Consider the following 26550-nt stretch of genomic DNA (forward strand, 5'->3'; position numbering starts at 1 on the left):
TCATGCCTCTGTCTTGCACTGATCTCTTCCTCCCATCCTACAGTATTCATATTGCCTTCCTTCCATGAGCAATAGTATTCAAAGCCACACTTCATCAAGGTCCCATCCATTTATGGGGATCCTGGTGCTTTGCTTACCTCCCACGTGAGGCTGCTTACGATAGCACTGGACTTGCAAACCTTTTCTTGCAAGACATCTGACCTGTGGGATTTACTGGCTTTTGCTTTACCTCTGAGGCTAGCTTTAGAATGTACTTCTAGACAATACCTCTTTCAGCTGGCCTTCTAGAAAACTTAAAATATTGAAATGAGAAGTAAAATAAAGTTTTTTGGGCATTTTCAACTGACTGAAATTTTAAAAGCAGGCATAGCAACCATTTTCCTTCTGCACACTTTCTAAAGATCTCTGAATTTACCACTTTTCTTCTGACATAGTATCCAGAGTTGAGGCTAGATCTCTTAAGGGAGTAGCACTTTCAGCCTTGCTGTTTTTGATGTTTACTACTCGGTGCTACCCAATTGTACAAGATAAAAGGCAGCTACAACAGCATCACAGAGATGTATTTTTAGTACACAGCTTGACCTCTGTTTTCAGCACAGTAGTTATTTACTTTAAGCATTGCTTAGCACTGCGTGCCAGTCTTTGCCCAGCATTTTCGGGTCACACATTACATTGGTAGATAGAGAGTTGCTAACTTTTTTTTTCCTCATAAGTATGTGTGTGAAGTGATGTCCTTATTCTTATGTCTAACAGCAAGTACCAACTGCAGATGAGGCATTTTTCTGAATTCCACTTGGTATCTTTCATTTAAGACATTCATGTTTAAAGTGCAGTGATGACTTTGGTGCTGCTTCATGTCGCTCCCAAGTGCTTTATCAGCTATAACTTTAGTTAAGTTAGGCACAGAAAAAATGTCTCTAACTGCTGTACTACATGTGGGCATTCAACCTTTTAATTTTAAGGTTGTTTTTGTGCTTTTGTCTTACTCGCCTTTTTTTCTATGTGCAAGACAAAAAAATGTTTTTTTATGAAAAATGGCTTTTTTTTTTTCCCCATTGCAGGGCGTAGTGCATTTATTGGAGTTGGGTTCACAGATCGAGGAGATGCCTTTGATTTCAATGTTGCATTGCAGGATCATTTCAAGTGAGTAGCTTCTTATAATTCTATTTTAGTTTTTAAATCCAAACAAGCCTTCAGAGGATTGAACATTAAGGCTCGTCCAAAATTTGACTTTTATGAAAGAAGTAAACATTTGTTTATATAGCAGAGAGGACGTTCCCCAGTGAGGAATGAGACTGAAGGCTGACTCCTTCATGAAGGGTCAATTTTATCAGCAAATCATACCATTTGGGTGTACCTTCTGTATCGGTCTCTGCAGGATTTCACAAGCTGAGTTTGCTTTTGATAACCAGTCCTGATTTTGTCTTCAGTTTAAATATTGGGGGGGGGGGGTTATAAGTTCTAATTTCTTCTATACATTTTTGCTCACTGTCTGAATACTGTTGTCCCATTGATCTCATGCCAGAGCTGTTGGTTCTTTGTGACCTACTTGCAGCTGTTTGATGATTTTTGGAAAAATTTAATAGCATAAATTCAAAGTCCTCTTAAGAGCATCAAATGAAGAAGAGTTGTCTGCTGCTCCCATTATGCCTGTGGAAAACAAGTTACACCTAAAGATTACTGCACCCAGTGCATGTAGTGTAAGTTGATTAATGTACTGCATTAATGTTGTAAAGGTGTGTTCTGTGCGTGTGAGGAATGTCTGAAAAATATTTAAAAAAAACTGGGGAGAGTTCCAGGCATAACGATTAACAGCAGAAAGAGAGGGAAGAAAAAAGGGAAGCCAGTTGAAAGCCAGAGAAAATGGAATAATTTAGAGGCAGTTGTAGAAACTATGGGGGAAAAAATCCAAGTTCCCCTTAACAGATGAGCAGAGGGGAGAATGTGTCCACTTTTGACACCTCCCAAAACTGGTATGACTAAAAGTTACCCAGACACCTGTGCTTCAGAATATGAACAATAAAATTGTCATTGCTATCAGTACATTAGTTTGAGCTGTATAGAATAATGTTGCATGTACAAGAGAGAGTAGTTCCTGAATGCATGATGTATTTCCCTTTCCCCAGGAAGGGAAACCAGTGCAGTTGCCTATCAGACCCTTTCCCGTTAGATTGCCACCTGTGCTTTTTCTTGCATTCTGATGTCCCATTGCATATTGACTAAGACTGCTGTTAACACGTGTTACATGCACAGAGAACAGTGACTATGCTGTCTATTGCTTGACCTGTTCAATCTAGGTATTAAACCAGCTGGTGAATGAGAAATGAGATAGTGAAAACAGCTAGCCTGCTCTAGGAGGAAGATACTTTTTTTCTAATGCCTAAAGCAGTGCTGATCTCTACTAGAAGGAAGGATGTAGGACATATAGAATATACAATGTTGCAGTATTCTTTACATGTGAAAAGTCCTCTGCCCAGCGACCCAATGTCCAGCTGGTATACAACAGCTTTTAGCTACTGCAGGTAAGTTGGACGTCACATGTATGTGCTGACGTCCGCCATAAAAGGACATCCGAACATGTAATCCTCAGAACTTTTCTGCCGCCATTCGGTTTACTCCCCCACTCCCACCAACAGGGTTTTCTTCCCAATCTTCAACATCTAATACTTCTAATTCTGCTTCAGCTTCCCTGAGTAACAAGAGTCGATAAGAGACAGGAAAAAGAAGTCGAAAGAAGTCTAGATAAGAGAAAGGAAAGCGAGAAAAGTCTAAGGAGCAAGGAAAGCGAGAAAAGTCTAAGGAGCAAGAAAGACACGAGGAGAAGAAAATACAAAAGTCAAGGAAAAGGTCTCTGGGTCTGCCACCTAAGACTCTGAGGAAGTCTGATCCACAAGTCACTTGGATCCAGTATTCCTTGCTTCAGCAAATATTTCCCCAGAACAGAAGTCCTAGACTCACTCGCCCATCTTGCAAGAGAGACTGTATTTGTACTCTATCTCTGTCTGTGGCATAATCCACTAGGTTTGTCTGGTCCACCAGAAGTCCCAGAATCCTACCTATCAATTCACCCAACCTATAAAGAATAAAGATACTATGTGTAAATATTAAAAACACTTAATAAATTGTTTGTTAAACGGATCCAAAAAAAAAAAAACACATGTACTTACTAGACCATTTATAAGCTCTGCAAAGGTTTTTTTTCCTTTGGCTTGTCAAAATCTACTGAATTGTATCTGTCACTTTAAAACCATTTAATTAGTTTTAATAATCAGTTAATTAGCATTGTATGTGTTATTTATAAGCTCTGCAAAATGGCTGTACCTTGTCTGAAGAAAGAAAAACAGTTTGTTTCCGAAAGCGCTTACTCAATAAATTGTTTTAAGTAATCTGCTAAGCCTTTGGTGCTTTTGATTCTTAGTTTGTCTGTTTGCCTTTTGTGTGGTCCACCAGAAGCTTTACTGAGATGGATGTCAACAGAATAATGCGGAGATTCCTGAGGACACAAATCCAACTAGGGATATCCTTCTATTCTAATGTTGCAGTATTCCTTTTAACATGAGAGAGATCTTCCACCCCAAGCAACCCAACATCCAGCCAGCATACAACAGTTTTTAGCTTCTGCAAGTATATGGGACATCCGACGTATGGCTTGATACGTCTGCCATAAAAAGACGTCTGCACATAAAATCCCCAGAACTTCTCTGCTGCCATTCAGAGCATTTGATTCGTACTTCAGTCTGTTGGCCGTTTCCCTTTTGTTGCTTTCAGATAAGTATCCTGATGTCCTTCAAGAATGCAACTGCAGTCCTGACATATGGGTTGTCCTGCCTCAGGCAGCCCTTCGGTCGGCCGGATTCCAAAGTCTGGGTCTGGCGTCGGCTGATGTCGCCTCCTCCCCGACGTCAGAGCGGCTGAAGTATAAAGGCATCCGCCGACGCCATCTTCTTCAGTCTTTCTTGCTGCGCGGTGCCCGAAGCAGAAGCAGTTCGCAAGTGCCGGTCTGTCAGCTCCTGTGTTTTCAGTACCGAAGTCATCTAAAAGCTAAGTACCCCGTTGGGGAACATTTTTTTCTTGCCTCAGCCGATGTCAGAAAAAATTGAAAAAGTTAACAATTGTTTGTCTTGTGGTAAACAAATACCTCATAAGGACTTCCATTCTTACTGCCTCCCTTGCCTGGGCCCAGACCACGACGTCTCGGCCTGTGCTGCCTGTGCTTGCTTTAATAAGCGCACACTCAGCGCCGGGCAGAATTTGCCAAAGACTTTTTTGGCGAATCTTTTGCTTATATCATGCCGTCGGAACAACCGACAGCACAATCTACCAAAAAACGCAAGTACCGGGACCTACATTCTCTGCCCGCGTCGTCCACCGATACCACGCCTAGGCCCTCCGCGAGTGCATCGGTCACTTCAGAAGCGGTAATTCAACCGCCCCAGACTGACGACACCGCTTTAACGCGTTCTTCGGCCCCGGATATTTCAATGGTGCCCGTTGTTGATTTTCCTCCAGAAACCGAAGCTCTAGATTTACTCGACACCATTCCTGTGGACAAGGTTACCCCTGCACGTGGGGCAGCTAGGCCTCCGGTATCCATGTCCATCAAGGCCTTTGCACGTGCTAAGGCTGCCAGCCAGGCCAAGGTCCATCCTAAATCTACTTCTCAAGGCCCCTCTTCTGATAGACAGATCATGACTCTTGCTGCAGATCTAATCTCTCTTATCAGGGGTTCTCAGCCGCACCCAGACAGAGGTTCTCAGCCGCCTGCAGATAAAAGGCCTAGAACTGAGCAGACAGACACCCTCTCTTCAGATGAAGCCTCTGGGGATTTAGAGCCTTCAGATACCCAGGAAGAATCCTTCCAGGCTTATGAGGACTCAGATGCTGAGGATTCAATTCCCTCTGCCTCCCCTCCAGAGGATATTTCTTTTGGTGAAGTTCTCCACTCCGAGAGAGCATTTTCAGTGGCAGGGTCAGGAATTTTCTGACTCCAGGAAAAGGCTACGTACCTTCCTTAAGCTACCCCAACACAGACCTTTAGCTATTCCTCCAGTGTTGGATGTCCTTGATGATGTATACTCAGACTCCAGTGCTTCGCCTGATTCTCTCCCTCCTGCTCCTGTCAAGCCTGACAGATATTACAGGGTCCCTGAAACCCATAAGCATCTCTTTAAGGCCTACTCTGTGGATCTAGAAACTATTTCACAGGGCCCCAAAGGAGTGGCTACTTCCTCGGCCAAAAACCCTCTGCCCGCTGACAGAAAAAGTTTATACCTCTTCCACCCTTGCCATGAGGTCTCAACTGCCTTTTTCATACGTTTCAGTACCAGGATTACTTAATGGATGATTTGCAGAAAAAGTTAGCCTCTCCTGAGCCTATAGATAGAAAGGCATTGCAGGATTTGGTGCTTAATACTCAGCAGGTTAGCGATCATTTTCTTCAGTGTGGTTATGTTGCATTGGAAGCTTCATGTAGGGCAGCCATGACAGGGGCCGTTATACGTAGACATGCTTGGTTGAAAGAACAGCCACTGCCAGACCATGTTAAAGTTAAGCTCCTGGATGCACCTCTGGAAAAACAGAAGCTTTTCGGTGATAATGCACAGGATGTGTTGAAGTCTATTGAGGAAAAGGCAAAATCAGTACAGACTGTCAAGGATTTCCTCCAGGTTCAGCCTCCTAGATTCAGCAGGAATTGGCCTTCAAAGAATTGGTCCTTTCCAGACTCAGATAAGTTTCAAAGGGGAAAAAACAGGCGTGCTCGAGGTAGAGGGCAATACCGAGGCTCCTACAGGGGCCGCCAATGGCAACCACCAAATCAGAGAAGTGGCGCAGGGAGTTCACCTGCACCACAAGGACAATCACAATGACTTGACTTTCACTCTGCCTACCAAGGCTCAAAGAGAAGCACCTCTAGGTGGAAAATTATCCTTATTCTCAAAGAACTGGCACATTTTAACCAAGGACAAATGGATTCTGGACATAAAAGACAGAGGTTACAGGTTCCACTTCTACACCTTACCAACGAGACAAGGCATGCCAAACCTGCCACAAAATCAAAGGGCAGAGGCTCTCTTACAAGTTTCAAAGCTGTTACAAATAAAAGCTATAGAAAAGGTTTCTCCTCAGGAACAAGGCCAGGGATTCTATTCAACACTGTTCCTTGTTCCAAGAAAAGAAAAGCAATGGAGGCCTATACTGGACTTGTCCATTCTAAACACCTTTCTCATTGTGCCAAAATTCAAAATGCTGACATTACAGCAACTCCTTCCCATGCTGGGCAAGGGGTCTTGGCTGGTTACTCTGGACCTCAAGGAGGCATACCTGCATGTCCCAATCAGACACAGCTGCAGAAGATACCTCAGATTTCTTGCAGGAACAGAGCATTATCAATTCTCAGCATTGCCGTTTGGCTTATCTACTGCGCCCAGAGTATTCACGAAATGCCTGGCATCAGTAGTTGCACATTGCAGACTCCAGGGGATTCAAATATACCCTTACCTGGACGACTGCCTCATACAAGCAGACAGCAAACAAACCTTGATAAAAAACTTGGACTATGTCATTCAGTTGCTACAGGCTTTGGGATACACAGTCAACATTCAAAAATCAAGACTATTGCCATCCCAAAAGATTATTTTTCTAGGAGCAAAACTGGACACACAATCACAAATGGCTTTCCTCACAGTGGAGAAACAGCAGCATTTACCAGATTACTTCAAAAGCCCAGCAAAACTTACCCAGCTGACCGCAAGGAAGATCCTGCAGGCCCTGGGTTTCATGGCATCTTGCATTCTTCTGATCCCTCTTGCAAGGCTACACATGAGAAAGCTACAATGGTACCTAAAAAGCTTATGGTCTCAACACAGCCACAACCTGGAAGACGTAATACCACTCATTCCATGCCTGCAAAGGGAATTTTTGTGGTGGGCTCAAACAAGCCATTTAAACGAAGGCATGCCTTTCATCAAAGTTCAAGCAAGTCAAACCATTACAACAGACGCCTCAGATCATGGATGGGGGGCACACATGGAGAACAGATGCATTCAAGGTCAATGGACCCCCACGGAAATGCCTCTGCACATAAATCAAAAAGAGATGTTGGCAGTGATGCATGCAATAGAAGCCTTTGGAAAATCTCTTCAACAAGGCCATCTGCTAATAAGGACAGACAACACCACTGTCATGTGGTATATAAACAAACAAGGAGGCACTCCCTCGTATCCCCTCTGCAGGCTAATAATGGCTCTTTGGGAAAAGTCCCTGAAACTGAACATCCATTTGCAATCCCAGTTTGTTCCGGGCAAGGACAATGTTCTGGCGGACAGGTTGAGCAGAAATTTCGTGGATCCACACGAATGGATGCTGCATCCACACATTTTCTCACAAATAACTGCATGGGGAAGACCGGACATAGATCTCTTTGCTTCTCATCTCAATCACCACCTGGACAGGTTCTGCTCAAGAACACACCATCCTCTAGCCTGGAGAACGGATGCTCTCTCCTTCAGCTAGAATACCCTAAAAGTCTATGCATTCCCTCCTCTACCATTACTGACCAAGGTGTTACTGAAGATCAAAGCAGAGTAACCAAAAGGAATATTGATAGCTCCAGACTGGCCGAGGCAGCATTGGTATCCCTTGCTACTAAGCATAACTCCCACCAAACCGTGGCCCTTGCCCCAATGGCCTCTGCTCCTAACTCAACACAATTACAGGACTGTGCATCAAAACCTGCAAACATTACAACTGACAGCTTGGAGGGTTCCATGACTTTGACCCATGTCCCCCTCTCCGAAAAGGTTCAGGAAATCTTGCTGGAAGCACGCAGACCTTCCACCAGCAAAACCTATTCGGCCAAGTGGAAAGAGATTCATCATCTGGAATGCCAAAAAGGGCCAGGATGCATCGGTGATGAGCATACCTCAGATATTAGAATACTTGACAGAAATGTTTCATAGTGGCCTCTCATATTCTTCCATTAAAATTCACGCTTCAGCAATCTCAGCAAATTACAACTGTGACCCACCTGTGTTTTCACATCCCTTGCTAAGACCGTTTCTAAGATGGATAAAGAATATCAAACCTCATAGAAAACCACCAGTTCCTGCATGGGACCTCAACTACATCTTGGAAAAATTTACTCTTCCTCCTTTTGAACCAGCAGCATCTTCAGAAATGCAATTTCTCTCCTGGAAAACGGTCTTCCTGTTGGCAGTTACCTCAGCAAGAAGAGTCTTGGAGATGCAGGCCCTCATGGCAGTACCTCCCTTTCTCATTTTTCATCAGGACAGAGTTTCTCTAAGGACCAATCCTTCATTCATGCCAAAAGTGATATCCAGGGTGTCTCTAAATCAAGCAATTCACCTGCCTACTTTCTTTCCCAATCCTCAAAATAAAGGGGGAAAGCTGCTGCATACTTGAGACATACACAGACAATTACACTACTACTTGGACAGAACAAAGACCACCAGGAAGTCTGACCAACTATTTGTAGCCTATGCTGCCGGAGTGCAAGGAAAGGCAGTCTCCAAACAAACAATTTCAAAATGGACTGGACACTGCATCAGATTCTGTAAATCCTTCCATGGAAAGGGTGTGATAGCCAATATTAGGCCACACTCAACCAGAGCTATAGCCACATCCACAGCCTTTCTAAGAGGAGTGGCTACAAAGGACATTCTAGAGGCTGCTACATGGAGCTCCATGCATACATTTACCAAACACTACAACCTGCCTTTATACTCCAGATCCCGAGCAGGCTTTGCTTCTGCAGTCCTGCAGGGTCTTTTAGCTACACCATCCCTTGCCTAGATCCTACCACTCCCAGCTTGGCTATGGTATTCAACCCATATGTCAGGACTGCAGTTGCATTCTTGAAGGACATAGTACAGTTTTGTACCTACCATAAATGTAGATGTCCGATAGATATGCAACTGCAGTCAGGTTTTCCCTCCCACCTACCCCTCTGCTTTTTTCCTTGGGTCCTTTCCCCCTCTCCTTTTTAGCTGGGGATATCTGTTATGGTGCATGTGTTTTACTGTTGTGCATGTCTGGAATTTTTTGCTTATCCATTCACAAAATTTAGCCTTCCTTGGAGGGCACCTGGCATCTGGGGCAAGAAACACTGAAGAAGATGGCGTCGGCGGATGCCTTTATACTCCAGCTGCTCTGACGTCGGGGAGGAGGCGACATCAGCCGACGCCGGACCCAGACTTTGGAATCCGGCTGACCGAAGGGCTGCCTGAGGCAGGACAACCCTTATGTCAGGACTGCAGTTGCATATCTATCGGACATCTACATTTATGGTAGGTACAAAACTGTACTTTGAGGTTAACATTTTTATTGCTACCGACGTTTTTGTTTAGTTAGTCATCCAGGAAGGACAAGTGTAGCTGTGGAAGGCAAATTCCATACAAGGACAGTCAAGAGCTTTACCTCTTTTGTCTAGACCCAAATCACAACCACTGTTCCTGTGCTGTTTGTCAGGCCTTTGTTCCAAAGACCTTTCAAAGCAGTCTTTCGTCTCTAAGGCGGGGCACCAGCATTTGAAAAGACTAGCTAAAGATGTTCTAGAGGATTCCACAGGTCCTTCTGCTGAGCAGACTTTGAAGAGGAAAATCAGTAAGCCAAAGCCTGAATCCTCTTCTGCTGTGCCTCTTTCCACTGACATATCCCTCGAGGTTAGTGAAGATCCAGAGGTTGGGTCTGGTACTTTGGCAGGTACCACCTCTGAGACATTAAAGAATCTGACCTAGGTATGTCCTCAAAGGCGGTGGAAAAGTTCGTATCTGATGGTCAAGGAGAACCCGCAGCTTGTAGTATTGGAAGGGCCTAGAGGCATACATTCTTGTAAGGGAAGAGATTCCGGTATCTATCGTTGAAGGCAGGCCTGCTTCGGATCCCTCCACTTGTCATCAAGCAGATGTGCATGTTAAGAAAAAACAAAAAAAAGTCTTCCGGCTCCTCAGTCGCCTCAGTCAGATTGGGATACTTTTTCACAGGATTTGATTAAGGCACTGATGGCTCTTAAGCAGTCTCCTGCTGTTTCAGCTCCCTCCTTTACTTCACCAGTTAAGAGGGTTAGACAACGGGAGTTTTCAGATGTCTTCATCCGATAAGGACTTCTTGAAATCCTTGACATATTAAACTCGTTACATCTCCTTTAAAATATGCTTCCCCTTAGGAAGACTCTAATGGTGCAGATTCTCGAGTGGAAGAAATATCCTTTGGAGAAACTGTTAAGATGACAGAATTCTTTAAGTGGGACTGCTCTCAGGTTTCTGAGGTGCAAAAATGATATGACCTTTTATAAGCAGAATCCCTTCTGCTGTGCTGTCTGTATTACCAGCCCTTTTGGATGCTTTTTCCTCTGCTTCTAAAGCCCCTGAATCTCAGGCTCCTGCACCTAAAGGCCTGACCGATTTTATAAGGTGCTTGTCAACTGTAAATTCCTTTATATATGCCCTTCTGATCCTACTGTGGTATCCATTGCTTTACACAAATCTTCTAGGTTATTACCATCCTCTAAGCTTCCTCCTTCAGATGAGAGCAAGATTATGGAAAGACTTTGGGAAGATATCCACTTCTGCCACTTTAGCTTTCCGTTCCATTAACTATCACACGCATGTCCATATATTCTTTAGATGTTCTTCGTGTTTCACTGCTGCAGTCATCACAATTGGGTAATCCCTGCCAGGGTAGCCCTCTGCCGGCCCGAATACCAGAGGCTTAGTATTTCTGCGTTGGTTGCTGTCGCTTCAGGACTGGCGTCAGGTCATCAGTAGTATAAAGTAAGGCAGCCAACGCCATTATGTCAAGTCTTTCTTGCTGTGGAGCCTGAAGCAGAAGCAGTTCACACGAGTGCCGGTCGGCCACTACCTGAGTTTCATCTACTGAACTGAAGTCTTCTAAAGCCAAATACCCCATTGGAGACCCTTTATTCTTGCACTAACTGATGTCAACAAGTTAACAATTGTCTTTCCTTTGGAAAGCAAATACCACACCAAGACTCTCACTTGCTTAGGCCCAGACCACGACGTCCTTTGCTATTCTGCTTTCTTTAACACCAGAACTATCCGTCATTGGGCCCTTATTGTAGCCAGATATTTTCGCTTACAGTTCTCTAACTCCAGTATGGCTTCAGTAAGCCATCCGATGGTAGATCTTCCGAAGAAACATAAAGACAGACAGACCGCACAGGTCCAAACCTTCAGACGGCTCTCCCATTAAGCTAGTAGTCAGTTCTCCGGTCCTCAGTGAGGTACTTTCACAGCCCCTGATGCCCGCTTCTGTAAATTCACAGGCTGCTACCAAGACCCTTTCAGAGTCCAGTATGCCGCAAAACTCTTCAACTAAGGATCCTGCAGTCATGTCTAGTCCGGAGCTGCTGAGCATGCACAGGCTTCGGAGGAAGTCTTTCGCACTACCGATTCTCGACACAGTCCAACGTAGTCTTTCGCGACTACCATTCTTTTGAAAACTACTGAGTTTCTTAGGCCCAGGGTACGAACCACACCCAAGAAACCGACAGCCCAATCTCAGGCACCTGCTTCCTTACCTCAGTCTCAAATGCTTAAAATGGTGGAAAGACCTTATCCTGATCAGGGGAAGCCAAGCTTACCCCTTCCAAAAGGAAAAGAGATCTGTTCCCTGTAGTTTTGTCTGAGCAGGAGTCCGATGACTCTGATGCATCTGATTATGAAGACATGCAACCCCTCTCTGCTTATGAGGATTCTGATGCAGAAGATTCCATTCCTTCAGCCTCTTCCCCCAGAGGATTTTTCCTTCGTGGAAACCCTTCATACCTTGAGGGAGCATTTCCAATGTGAAAGTCAGGACTACCCGCCGTCTAAAAAGAGACTCGGGGAATCTTTAGAGCTTCTACAGCACAGACATTTGGCCATCCCCACAGTCCTGGATGTTGTGGAGGATGTTTTCCTGGAATCCAGCTTGACTCCTGACACCATCCCTCCTGCACCCAGAAAACCAGACAGATACTACAGAGTCCATGACTCGCACAAATTTCTTTTTAAAAATCCTACTGCTGATCCTGAGGTAATTTCTCAAGGGCTTAAAGGAGTTAAAGCAACCTCTGGCAAGAATTCCACCCCCTCAGATGGGGATTCCCGCGCACTAGACAGATGGGGTAAAAAAGTATACTCCTCAGCTACTCTTGCTATCGGAGCACTCAATTGTCAGTTCCATTTGCTAAAATTTCAGCAACATACCCTGGAACTCCAAAACAAAAAAAAAAAATGTTCCTGCATGTGCAGAATCTAGAGAGTTAAAACAGTTAATGCATTCTGCAAGTCAAGTAACTAAACACACCTGGTTTTGACGCCAGAGAAGTTTCTTGCAGGGCAGCAGTCACTGGATCTGTCCTTAGAAGGCATGCATGGCTTAAGGAGCAGCCCTTGCCAGACCATGTTAAATCTAAATTGTTGGATGCCCCCTTGACAACTTATTTGGCACTAAGGCAGAAGAGGTCTTACAAAAGATGGAAGAAAAAGCAAAATCTATACAGACAGTACATTTCTTACAGGTCCAGCCACCCAGGTTCAGCAGGCATTGTCCCACCAAGCATGGGTCCTTTCCTGCTCCCACCAGGCCAGCTCAGCCCAGACCCCAGGGAACCAGACCCCCCCCCCCCAAATAGCAGCCACAGAGAATGCAGAGATCTAAGCAGTGGCCTATCTCCACTTCAAAACCAGGGAGTTCTAAGCCACCCCCTTATAGTAAGAACTCACAATAACTCTCCTTCCCCACCCCCTCCCTTTGCCCACCTTCTCCTACCCCTAGGAGGAAAACTCTCCTTTCACCAAGCACCTGGGCCACTATTACCAATGACTGTTGGGTTCTCAATATAGTGTCCCAGGGATCAAATCTTCTTTCCACTCCATTCCATCTCCAAAAGGGTTCCCAGATCTACCTCCAAACCAGTTGGCAGAGGCGCAAAAGCAAGTCATTTCCCTTCTCTCCATGAGGGCAGTAGAGCACGTTCCTGCAGAACAGAAAGGCCAAGGTTTCTACTCCAGACTCTTTCTGGTACCCAGAAAAGAGGGCACCTGGAGCGCCCCATCCTCTATCCATTCTAAACACCTTCCTGGTGATCCCAAAATTCAAAATGCTCACCCTCCAGCAATTGCTACCCATGCTGTCCATGCTTGGCTAGCCACCCTTGACCTAAAAGAGGCCTACTCATTCCATATGCCAGACTGCATACGAGGGAACTTCAGTGGTACTTAAAGTATTTAGTGTCAACACTCAAGAACTGGAGGCTCTTATACCTTTAATACTTTGCCTCAGAAAAGATTTTCTCTGGTGGGCAACAGCATGCTCCCACAACAAGGGACTACCTTTCTCACCACCCCCTGCCGCCCAGACCCTCATCACAGACTCTTCAGACTATGCCTGGGGTGCACACCTGGACAGCAGGTGCATACAGGGCCAATGGAGCCCACAGGAAATCCATCTGCATATCAACTAAAAAGAGATGATAGCTGTCCAGCACAAGTCCCTTCTCTCCCCAGGGGCTCGCCTGATCAAAACAGACAACACCACTGTGATGATGTACATCAACAAGAAGGGAAGGACTCACTCCTACCCTCTATGCAAGCTGGTCATGACCCTTTGGCACACGGCCTGTGCCATGCAACTACACCTGTTAGCACAACTGCTACCAGGTACTCTCAACTCTCTGGCAGACCACTTAAGCAGAAACCTTCTGGACTCGCACGAGTGGCAACCCAACAGAAGAACCTTCACCCTAATAACTCAGAAATGAGTCACCCCGAAGGTCGACCTGTTTGCATCCCACACCAACCATCAGCTCAGGAAGTTCCGTACCAGGGAGCATCACTGCATGGCTTGGAAAGTGGATGGCCTGTCCTTCCCCTGGGTCACTGTCAGTCTACACCCTTCTTCCACTACCCCTCATCCCCCAAGGTACTGCTCAAAACAAAGGAGGAAAAACCAAAGACGATTCTTATAGGTCCATACTGACCTCGCCAGCACTGGTACCCCTTGCTGCGCAGCCTGTCCCTACTGCCACCTTGACATCTTCCTCAGATTCCAAACCACCTGACCCAGAGGCAAGGGAAATTCATGCAATTGCAGACACCCAATTGGCTTATTCATAACCCCCCCCCCCCCCCGATCAATCTGCCAACCTCAGTAAACCGGTTCTAGATGTACGTGAGGCCAGACACCCTAGCACTAGAAAGTCATATGCTGACCAATGGAAAAGGTTCTGCACCTGAATTCACATGAAGAGAGCCAAATACAGCACAGCCCTCCCTCCCTGTCATCCTGGATTACTTAGCTGACATGCTACGCAGTGGCCTCTCTTTTTACTCCATTAAAATTCAAGCCTCTGCTATTTCTGCTCCTTTTCCAGCTGAGCAGCCCCTTTTCTCACACCCTTTGATCAAACAGTTCCTAAGAGGGGCTAGCAACTTGAGGCCACCCAGAAGAGCAACATCCCCAGCTTGCGACCTTAACTTTGTGTTGGAAAAGCTCACACTCCCCCCTCTGAACAAGCCTTTTCGGCAGAACTAAAATTTCTCTCCTAGAAGACTGCCTTCCTTCTAGCCATCACTTCAGAAGGGTCTCCAAGCTGCAAGCACTCATGGCTGTGGAACACCCTTCATTGTCTTCCATGCTGACGGGATATCCCTCAGGTCTAACCCATCCTTCATACCCAAGGTGGTGTCCAGTGTGGCTCTCAACCAATCCACTCATTTGCCCACCTTTTTCCCTAACCCACAGAACAAGGGGGAAGGATCCTGCACACTCTAGATGTGCACAGACAGCTCAGAATCAATCTAGACATAACTAAATCCTTCAAATAGTCTGATTAATTGCTGGCTAGCTTTGCTAAAGGGGTAGAGGGCAAAGCCATCTCCAAACAAACCATTTCCAAATGGATAGCACACTGCATCCATTTCTGCTACAAACAACACGGGAAGCCTCCCCCCAAGGGAGTCGGGACTTGCTCCACCAGAGCAGCCTCTACCTCTGCAGCTTTCCTCAGAGGAGTCCCTACCAGGGACCTCCTGGAGGCTGCCACCTGGACTTCTGTTCACACCTTTACCAAACATTACCACCTGCCTGTCATTTCCAAATCCAGGGCAGGGTTTGCCTCTGCAGTCTTGCAGGGCATCTTAGCCAGCCCCTAGTTTCCTTTACTGCCTCCACCCATTTCTTCAGCTTTGGGAATCAACCCAAAATGATGACTGCAACAGTGAAACACGAAGAACATAGTAGTACAGTTGTGTACACTTACCATAAATGTAGATGTTGGTGTATTCACTGTTGCAGTCCTGGTTTCCCTCCCTCCATCCCCCTTTTCTTTCTTCTCTTTCCTTACAAGGGACATATTGGTATTTACTTTTGACTGGTGAGGTTCTTCCACCAGAACCTGGCTCCCACTTGAGGGCTCCTGACAGGTTAGGGCAAACAATTGATGTAATGGCGTCGGCTGCCGTACTTTATAATACTGGCGACCTGATGTCAGTCCTGAAGCAACAGCAACTGATGCAGAAATACTAAGCCTCTGGTATTCGGGCCGGCCGAGGGCTACCCTGGCAGGGATAACCCAAATGTGATGACTGCAACGGTGAATACACTAACATCTACAAGTGTACACAACTGTACTTGCTACTTTCTCAGGCCACCCGAGCTCTGAGCTTCCTGAGTCTGATATTAAAAATCAGGTTATGTCTCTCTCAGTAGCTTCTTCTCAAGTGGCTTGTCACTCCATCAAATGTAGTTGATGCAGCAGAAGCATGAGCTAAAGCAGCTGCTTCTGGTTCTGTCATTAGAACATATTCTTGGTTGAGGCTTCAGCTGCTGCCAAATGACATCAAAGCAAAACTGATGGATGTTCCTCTGGATGAAGCTGCTCTTGTTGTAGCTGCAGACTTTAAGTCCTTACAAGAATAGGGAAGGGAACTTCAGGACTTAAAACATGTTTTTTTGTTACCTGTCCCTAAAATTTTACAGAAGTCTCCCTTCTAAAACTTCTTTTGTGAGGAAACAAACACATCATCCTTCCCAGACTAAGAAAGGTGTTAGAAGACCTCCTCAGCCTAAAGCATTTCTTTCAGGTTCTACTCCAAAACACCCTTTTCCAGGTAAGCCAGGTAGTCTGGCATTACCAACCTCTTCCAAATCTAACTCCTCCTTTCTCTTTCTTTGTCACTTCCAGTTTGGGTAAGTATAACTCGGGATTCCTGGGTTATCTCTCTTATCCAAAACGGATGCTTCATGACATGTAAACAAATCTTCATCCTTTCAGGGGCATTGCTCATCCTCCTCCAAACCAGTTGGATTTGTTTCCACAGGTTTTAAAGGATTTGCTTTCTCAAGGAACAATTCAACATGTTCTTTTGCCCCAAAGGGGAAGGAGGTATTACGCTGTTTCTTGTGCCAAGGAAGGAAGGTACTCTCAGACCCATTCTGAACCTTTCCCATTTAAACACCTTTTCTAAAAGTTGCTAATTTTTGCATGCTGTCTTTACAGACTGTTGCCTCTCATTTGTCCTCAGACTTACGTAGCCTCTCTGGACATCAAGGATGCTTTTCTTGACATCCTATTCATCCTCTCAACAGAAAATTTGTTTCTCTGTAGCTTCCTTGCACCGAGTTCTCTGCCTTGCCCTTTGATTTATCCACTGCCCCAAGGGTATTCACAGTTGTTGGCCCCAGTGATTTCTTACTGCAGGATCAGATGTATTCAGGTATGTCCATACCTGGACAATCTTCTTTTTCTGGCTTCTCTTCCAGAAAAGTTACTTCTAAATCTGCAGTTTGCCGTCTCTCTCCTGCAAAGGTTGGGGTCCATAAGATCATAGGAAATTACTAGGCTAATTGCCATAGGGCCCTTACAAGCCTAGCCAAGTTCTACACTTATTTCCATGATTAGCATCTAAAGAAGGATCACAGTAGGATGGAGGTTCACTATAAATCTTAGAAAATGATATCCGATATTGTCATAGCTTCCTCACATATGGGTTCCTTGGCCGTTGCTAAGCTCGTAGCAACCAAAACTGCTCTTGGTCACTTCCCCTTTTCCACAATGCATCTCTCCCTGTTACCTCAGATCTTATTTGCCACTTCGCAAAGATGTGGCCCTTCCATAGAGCTCTTGGATTGTCAGGTTATTTTTACAAGCTTTTTGCTCTCTACTTGCCTAACTCTCTTCGTTCTTGTATTTTTTTTAATCCCATCTCCCCTTGTTTTTCCATTTTTCTGTAGTAGCCTCCTTTTTATTAGGCTACATCACTTCTCCCCCTCTTTTTCCCCTGTAGTAAACATTTTTTCTTAGGTTATTCCCCTCCCTTAACTTCCTAAGTAGTCTTTGCTACTATTTTAGTAGTTTTTTTTCCCTCTGTTTAAAAAAAAAAAAAAAAAAAACTTTACTTTGCCCTTCTCCTTTCTGGTGTAATAGTGGGTGGTGATTATTCTACTTGTTCTCCGTATTGTTTTGTGAGACCCATGGCAGAGAAAAGTCTGCAAGATTTAAAAAAAAAAAAAAAAAAAAAGCACAAAGTGCGAACATAAAATACATTTTAGTGACTTGCACTCCCTGTGTATCTACTGTTTAGGGCCTCTTCACTTACAGGAAGATTGTGCCATCTGTTATTCTTTCAACCATAGAGCTTTGGTTGAAAGAAAAAAAATCTCATTTTTAGGGAAATGCTACAGTCCACTTTTGAAGAGGCCATTTCTGGTAGTCAACTCAAGTCGTCGACTCCCAAATCAAAATCCGCTCATTCGAGCCCTGCTTCTTCCCTGTCTTCGAAAAGCAGTGGCAAGGGAAAGAGGAGACTTTCCTTGGCTTAGTCATATTCATTGGAGCCAAAAGGTAGAACTTCAAAATCTACCAAATCTGTGTCTATCGAACCTTCAGCGCCAGCCACTACCAAACTGGATCTGGTGTCTTTGGCTCTGGCTCTATCCAGTAAGGATAAGGCTGATCTGTTGATATTGGATCCTAACAAAGCCCTTTCAAACATATTATGGCACCCCCAAGGATCCAGTACTCCCCAACCATAGACCCAGGCCCTTCTAGATTAGTTTCCTTTTTTATCCAGGCCTAAATCCCCATCACCGTCCTCTTCCCTTTCAACCAGGAGCCTTACTGAAGACTGTGGAATATTTGTTGCAGTAGATCCTGTGGGTGCAGGGCATTACTAGGTCCTCTTCTGCCTTGAACCAGGGCTATCCAAGAGTACTACTCCCCCCCGCCCTTATTCCTCCTCCGACTTCGGAGCAAGATTCAGAGCCCTCGGATCTGATGCACCCAGTGCCTTTCACTTCCGATCCAAAGACGTCTTTCTTCGTATTGGACCTTTGATCTGAGCTAATTGGCTGTTTTGGAGCAGGAGAGCTCCTGGAGCCATAGTGAACCTCATGGCCCTTGAATATGCTCAACCCCCAGACTGTCGGAGCAGTCAGTGCTCCTCTGGGCTTCGGCACAGGTGAGATCTGCTCTGGCTTCCACCTTGGGCAAGCTGTCTTCTGGGTTGGGGGAGGCACTGAGCCTCAAACATGGCTTTTTGGGGCAGGAGTCCTCCTCCATTAGAGAATAGTCTGCCTTTGGGGCCTTGGAGAGGGCTATACCTGCCACTGCATCTAAAAGGTCATATGCCCCTTTAAATCCTCTATCCCATCAGGATTCCCAGCGCACTTCTGACCAGGATGTTCCACCAGGACAGTGGAACCACAGGTGCCAGGATACCCATTGAGGTACCCCTTTCTCTTCTAATACCTCCCCAGTTACCCCACTGAGGAAGTCCTTCAGAAGACACTTTGCAAGACGAAGCATTTGGACTCCATGGAGGAGTCTGCCACTGAAGACACTGACCTCAATGAGGGAAAAGGATCCCCATGGTCAGTCCTAAGGATATTTCCTTTTGGAAAATTCTAGCAATTCTGAAACAGTGGTGGCTATGTGGAGTCTGTGTACCTGGCAGCCTTTGGTTCATGCCCTTCTTTGTCCTGGGTGACTTTGAGCTTATATCTTTCGGCAGGTGTTGGAGACACCATACTTCTTCGGGCCTATTCCCCAGAGACTGAGCAAAACTTCTGCTTCATCTGATAACACTTTCTGGTCAATGAAGTTGTAGTAGATGCCATGGTGGAAGTGACCAAGAAGGAGTTTTCAGAGGAGAGTTCCACTGTCCGTCCTCCAAATGAAGATTCCAGGATGATAGATGGGGGAAGAGTTCTCTTCTGCAACTTCTGCCGTACGATTGCTGAACTATCTTTCTCCTTTCACAGGGTTGCAAAAGGATCCGACTAAAGAGTAATCAGATACCCTTGCAGGAGCAGTAGTTGAGGGAGCACGGGAAAAGGTAGCTTCCTAGCTAGCGACCCTACACTCTGTAGCTAACTCCTCCTCTATGAGGCTGGCTGTACATGCAGCTGAAGGAACAAGTAGGGTGGTGGGTTCTGGCAGCTCTATGAAGAGGCATGCCTGGAATCGCCTATGCGATTTTGTGGAGCCTTTTGAAGTCCAATGCCTCGTTTGTCTCTCCCCTTTTTGGCCCCAAAGTCAAACATATGCTATCCAGGTGTGAGAGAAGGTAAAACTCTGCTGTGTGCATACAGTTCTCTGCCTCTGAGACCTTACCCAAAAGGTCAGAGGAGGCAGAAAAATGTGGTTCAAAAAGTCTTTGGGTTCTTACCAGGACACACACTCCCCCAGAGGCAAAGGGGGAGGTAATGATGGAAGATGCCCACCTTGTTGCAGAGGAGGCCCGCAAAACCAGGGGTCCCAAGATTCCTTTATTGGGAAACCCTTCCAGTGCTCCTGAAAGGAGGCTTGAGTTGTACACCTCTAGAGATAATCCGGGGTCTACTATCCCTGCACTGGAGAGCCTGGAAAAACATCAATTTGTGGGCGCAGAGGATAATATCCATGGGTTATCAAATTCACTTCTCTCAACCCCCTTCCAACAGAAGAATTTCAGATGCCGCACCCAGTCGAAGGGAGGAGGTAGTTATTCAAATTCAAAAACTGCTACAAAAAAGGATCCTCCAAGAGGTCCTCTGAGATCAGATAGGATTTGGATCTCTGTAGCTTAAACAGGTCCGAATGGTTATGGTTCACTCCATGCTTCCTTTCCTTGGAAAGGATGATTGGATGTGCTGTATAAAGATTCAGGTTACATTTGGTATAAAAATGGACAGACGCTCCAGAAGACTTCTACACTTCCATTTGGGAGCCAGTCATCAGTTCAGAGCGCTGCCTTTTGGCCTCACTACCCCGCTCCTAGTGTGTTCACCAAATGCATGGCAGTGGTTGAGAGCTCACCTGAGATGATGAGCATTCTGGGTGTTTCTTATTTAGACTGGCTCATATCCACTTCGACCAGGCATCTACTGAAAAATACAAGACTGTTCAAGTCTGTACAGAACTAGGCATAATTTTAAATTACCCAAAAAAAATTACACTTGGAACCTTCACAGACAGAGTTCATTGGGGCAGTGTTGGATATTACTCAGATTGCAAAACTTCCCCCCTACAGAGTGTTGACAATCAGGTGTCAAACTCGTAGACAAATTCAAAACAAGGTAGCTGCTTGTCATGTTCTACAAGCCTTTAGGATCAGTGATAGTCCCAGAAGCCAGGTTCCACATGAAGATACTACAGTGGCTTCTAGCTACCCAGTGGTCAATTTTCCATCAGTCACTGTCTCACTGAATTCACATGCAAAAGGACCCTGTCATGGTGATTTCAGTCAATACAGTTGACACAAGGTTGACCCTTTGTTCCCACTCAGCCAAAGGCTGTGGTGACCACTGATGCTTCCCAGATTGGGGAAGGTGTCATTATCAGGGAAGACTGTCCAAGGAACTTGGTCCACAGATGAGGCAAATCTGCACATTAGTGATCTGAAGATGAGGGCAGTGCAAGCATTCCAGACTGCTCTTCCTTTGGGAACAGTAGCAATTTAAACATGCCGGTAGTCTAGTACATAAACGTGGGGAAACAAGATCAATACAGTCTGTTTTGAGAAGCCCTCAGAGTGTGGCAATGGGCGATCTCATCTGGCTGCTTTCTCATAGCAACGTGCATTCCCAGCAAGTCTACTGTGATAGTGGACAAGTTGAGCAGAGCTATTCTCATGCCTCACAAATGGTCCCTCAGCCAGAAGGTAGCGGAGGACATTTTCCGCAGATGGTGACAGCCTTGCTGCAGTCTTTGCTTCACCCCTAAACAACATTTGAACCAGCTACTTTGCCCTGATTTCCCCCAGAATTCCCGTGGGATGCTCTTGTACACGATTGGCCTCCTGGTCCATTGTACACCTTTTCCCCCAATTCCTTTGATCCCCAAATTCATTCAGAAAGCAAGCAAGTTGAAGAGAACAGTAATCTCCATTGTTCCATATTGGCCTCGACAAATAGTTTCCCTTCCTCTAGTGCCTACAGAAGGAACCTTGGATCCTGGAACCCATTCCACATCTGCTGTCACACCCAACAGCAGTGACTCTTCCCAATTTTCACAATCTCAAGCTGACAGCTTGGTTCCTCCAGTTCCTTTAATTGCCAGACAACCCATGCTGTCCTCTCCAGTCTAACCATATTTTGATGTCATCTCATAAATCATCCATCCACTCAAACTTTACAGCAATAAATGGAAGAGGTTGGTAATTTGGGCTCAACAACTGAATGTAGATCCTCTTACGGCACCTGTTCACTCTGTCCTAGAATTCCTAGCCCAGCTTTTTAATAAAGGAGAAGCTGTCTCTGCAATTAAAGTACAATTAGCAGCCATTTCATCCTTTCATATAGGAGAGGATAACTTATTTCTCATGTCCCACAAACTTTGCAAAGTCTTCTTGAAAGGGACCCTGTAAGACCCCTTCACAAGGATCCCTCCTTTCCATGGGACCTTAATTTATTACTACGTTTAATTGTTCAACCCCCTTTTTGAATCAGCAGTGACTTGTGATATTAAGTTTCTCTCTTAGAAAACTATTTCTAGTGGCTATTACATCTACAAGACATGTATCCGATATTCAAGCTCTTTCTACTCAGTCTCCATACTTGATTTTCTATAAAGACAGTCTCTCTCTGCGCACCAACTCCTACTTTCCATGCAAAGTTGTTTCACAAACCAGTATTAATCAAGCCATACATTTGCCTGTTCAGCAGCAAAGGTGAATATGTTCTGCATTTGTTGGATGTGCATAGACTGTTAGTTCTATATTTTGGAAAGCAAATCAGTTTTTCATGGTCTTTGCAGGCATTAGGAAAGGTTTACCAGTCTCCAAGGTTACTTTATCAAGATGGCTTTCAGATTGTATTTCCTTTGTTTACATCTCCAAAAGGTATGAATACTTCTAAACCTATTAAAGTTCATTCTACTAGGTCTGTAGCCACGTCCAGTTTTTCAGAGACTAATACCTCCATGGACAAGATTTATGTAGCAGCCACATGGTCCAGTCATCATACCTTTATCTCTCACTGTAAGTTGGATTTGGTCTCCTGGGGGAAGAGCCTCCTTTGGCTCGATGGTTCTGAGGAACATCCTTCCACGAGTCTGAGGACTATGTCCTATATGAGGATGAAATGAAAAATTGACTATCAGATTACTTGGGTATATAATTTCTTAATGTTCCATCTGTATTGTCGATTTTTCATCTCTCCTCGCACCCCCTCCCTCCAGCCCCCCTGTCTGTTGTTTTTCCTGGTTGAACGGGAAGCAAGTCTTCTGGAGTGTTAGTGATAGAAACACATCCTGAAGTGGTGGTCTCAAAAGTTTTTTTTTTTTCAGAATTCAGTTTTCTGTGTTTTTCCTGGAAATGATGATTGCAAACAAGATCTGAGGTGAGAAGGAGAGATTCATTGTGCGTAAAGGGAGGTATTCAAGAGCTTTTTTGGTTGCCATCAACTTGGTAACGGCAGAGTTGGAGCCGACTGATCGGATCTGGAACCCGTATGTAATGAGAGATGAAAAAAATCGACAATACAGATGGAAAGTTATAACTCTTCTTTACCCTTCACAGGATCATATTTTCCTGTTGTGCAGGCTAAGAATAGATCTCGTGATGGCTATTCTTCCACTAGAAAAGATTGCCTTTCACCTCCTCCTTCTAGAGTCTTCTGTATCTTCCATCTCTAATTGCCAGGGAGTTTCTGAGGCTACTGGGGTTTGACATCCACAATTCCTATGGTACCCCTAGCAAAACTTCACATGAAGTTTCAGTGATTCCTAAAAGCAGTTTAGATGCAACATGCACATCCTTTGGAGTTGTACTTCCACTTCTCCCATGCCTGAAATTGGAGCTTCTTTGGATTCAGCGATTTTCTCTGAATCCAGGTCTTCCTCTTCATCTGTCTCAACCAACTCGAGTTGTTCAGATGCCTCGGACAGAGGTTGGTGGACAACCTTTGCATCAAAAAAGGTGCAAGGTCTCTGGTCTCCTTCTCAAAGGAAGGAGCATCAGTCTCAAGGAAATGAGGGCCCTCATACTAGCTCTTCAGGCTTTCCATCCTCCGTTTCATCCAGTCATCCAGGACTTTAGAAGTGTTTATAGATAACACCACAATCCTCTGGTATGTAAATGGTGTGTGCGTGTGCGGGGGGGGGGGGCAGGCAAAGTCGTATCTTCTTTGCAGTCTGGCTCCGGTGGCATGAGACTTGGGGAGTTCAGTACAAAGTGGCTTTTCAGTTTACATTTCATCTGCTCAAAATTTTGCGGCAGACACTCTCGGCAGGTCCATTACTCAGTCCCACGAATGGATTCTTCTCAAGGATGTGTCTCTGGCCTTGGTCCATTGGTGGGGTACTCCTCAAGTGCAGCTTTTTGCCTCCCCACTGAACAGACATCTTCCTCTTTTTGTGCCATAGTCCCAGGTCCTCTGGTTTGGAAGGTGGCTTTCTCATGGAAATGGATGTTTCTTTATGCATTCCACCCCCCCCTTTCATTCCACCCCCCCCTTTCCTCTCATTCAAAGTCCTACTCAAGATTCAGCAGGACACACCAAACGTTTTGCTAGTGACTCCCTTTTGGCCAAGAGAGCATGGCCCTTGGCTAAATGCAGAAGAGGAAACCAATCACAAGTTAACCTGACAGGATGGACCTTCTCTCACAAGGGGAAGGGATCTCTGCTTCATTAACATGTCTCAACTTTACATCTGACACTGGGTGATTAAATTTTGATTCCTTTCATCCTTTCGGACACCTTTTTTCCGAGTATGTGCTTAGGGTACTGTCAGAAGCAAGAAAACCCAATACTAGAAGATCTTACTTATCTAAATGGAAGATATTTTCTGTTTGGCATCTTTCACATAATCTGGGTCCACTGTCTGTAGATATCCCAGTTGTTTCCTACTTGTGAGTTTCACTGAGGAATAAACCAAACCACTCAAGTAAGTTCACTAGTAAGCGATTTCTGCTTGTCTGCCATTGATTCTCCCTTTAGCTTCGAGATTAGAAGTGAAACTTTTTCTCAAAAGCATCCTTCACATTAATCCTCCCAGGAAACCAGTTCCTCCTGCTTAGCTTCTCTAAAACAATTCAAATCCTAACTGTAGCCCCTTTTGAACCTGCAGCTTCAGCTTCCTTAAAATTTTATACCCGGAAAACTGTTTTTACTAGCTTTAACCTCTGCTGGGGGTGGTTCTGAGATTCGAGCTTTAATGGCATCTACACCTTTTGTTTTTCATAAGGGTCTCAGGTCTCATTGCATAATAATCCTTCCTTTATGCTCAAGATGGTGCATGAGTCATCTCAGTCTGTTCAGTTGCCCACCTTTTTCCCTTCTCCACAATCCTCCAGTGAGAGGATGTTGCACACCTTGCATGTGCATAGACACCTGATTTTATTTGGATAAGACTAAGGCTGTCAAGAAATCTGATCAGCTTTCTTTTCCTCCCAGGGCTCTGGCTTTGCCTGTATCCAAGCAGACTACATTTCCTCTTGGAATTCTAAGGCTATTTCATTTTTTGTTGTTTCATGGTAAGAGTCTCCCTTTAACTGTTGTGGCTCACTCCACTAGGTCTGTAGCTTCCTGTAGTGCTTTCTTTAAGGGCTTAGATACTAACACCGTTTTAGAGGCTGCCACTTGCTTTTCTGTTCATACTTTTTACCAAGAATTACAAGCTGTATAGTATTTCTAAATCTAGGGCTGGTTTTGCTAGAGCCTTTGTCAAGCATACGTGCGATGTCCCACATAATTGCAGTAGCTAAAAGCTGTTGTATGCTGGCCAGATATTAGAATGCAGATAATCTCTGCAATGTTAAGAATATTGCAACATAGAAGAGAAGGGCATCTAAGGTTATGCTAAGATTTTAGACTATTTTTTCTCCTGCTACCATCCCGCCTAGGGTGCTCTGGGTATGGGTCCAACTACCCCTCCATTGTTCTGTGTGGTATCAGATCTAGTGTCTAGGGGTCCAAACTCCTCTGGTGCATCTGAGTCGAAGCAGACAGCTCAAGGAGTTTTGCTTCATCAACGTCCTTTAGTCTTCGACTCAGATTCCTTTGGAAGTCTTCGACTCAGATTCCTTTGGAATGGGACGAGTCTCCGAGCTGAAGCATCTATGGTGGGGCCCTGGTGGTGGGAGTCCGAGATTAAGGTTTTCGGACCAGTCTGCCGGTCAGGGCTGAGGCTTTGAATAGCTCTGGTCCAAGATCAGCCTCACAGCAGATAATGCTTGATGTTGGGATTGTTCCTTCATCCTTGTAAAGTAGGGACGTCCCCTGTGCTCTGATCATGATGTCTGCCTTTGAAGCATTTGAACAGGATTTGGCTGGGCCAAAAAGTCAGGTGCTACCTTCAAGCTCTGATCCATCCCACCTCCTCTTGGATCCTGTGACGTACTCCACGCAATCAGATCAACAGGGACAAGTCGGTGCTTTTATGCCGGGAGGATACTCTCCACTTGGGTTCCCAGTCAGATTCGGATCTGTTTCCTGAGACAAGGTCATAAAAAACAGATTTGCAAACAAAAGTATGTCCACTCCTCTTCAATGTTTGTTACAAATGAGGCAGATCGGATGAAGGTGAAGGTTCCCCAAGATATCCAGTATAAGACATCGCCTTTGACATCAAGAATTGATGTAGCAACAAGGGGTTTGGTCCATCAGATGAAACTGTTCCATAAGGCTTTTGGTATTGGCACATCAGTGTCTTGGGTGGCACCACCCACTGATGCACCTGGTAGTTCAACAGGCATTGAAGGCCCTGATGTAGTGGAACCTATCCCCAAGAAGCCAGATAGGATCTTGGTAGCCCTAAAAGATTGGAAGCAGAGCAAAAGTCCACCAGTAGATGCCATGGTAGTAGCAGTGGCCACAAAAAAGGGAATGTCCAAAGATTTATTTTCACTGCCCCCCCCCCCCCTTCTCCCGACAGTGAGTCAGGGAAGTTGTCCATTTTCAAGAAATGGACGTATGCTTCAGTGACTTTTACACTTAAAAACTCTGAACTGTTTTGCCCATATGGCACATGGGGACCTGACCAAAGAGTTTACCAAAGTCCCTTGCGTGTAAATTACCAGCAGGTGTTCAAGAGATGGTGGTCTCCCA

General features: G+C 45.1%; 1 protein-coding gene across 1 annotated transcript in view; it reads left to right on the forward strand.

The window, feature by feature from the left end:
• Window positions 1-26550, forward strand: part of LOC122808199 (adaptin ear-binding coat-associated protein 1-like) — a 477147-nt gene that overhangs the window by 263299 nt on the left and 187298 nt on the right. The window contains exon 4 of the mRNA XM_044079168.1: window positions 1062-1143. Coding sequence (XP_043935103.1) covers window positions 1062-1143 — 82 coding nt within the window. The remainder of the gene's footprint in view (window positions 1-1061; window positions 1144-26550) is intronic.

This window comes from Protopterus annectens, chromosome 8.part0, assembly GCF_019279795.1.
Source record: "Protopterus annectens isolate FY-2018-M chromosome 8.part0, PAN1.0, whole genome shotgun sequence".
In the NCBI taxonomy this organism is placed as follows: Eukaryota; Metazoa; Chordata; order Ceratodontiformes; family Protopteridae; genus Protopterus; species Protopterus annectens.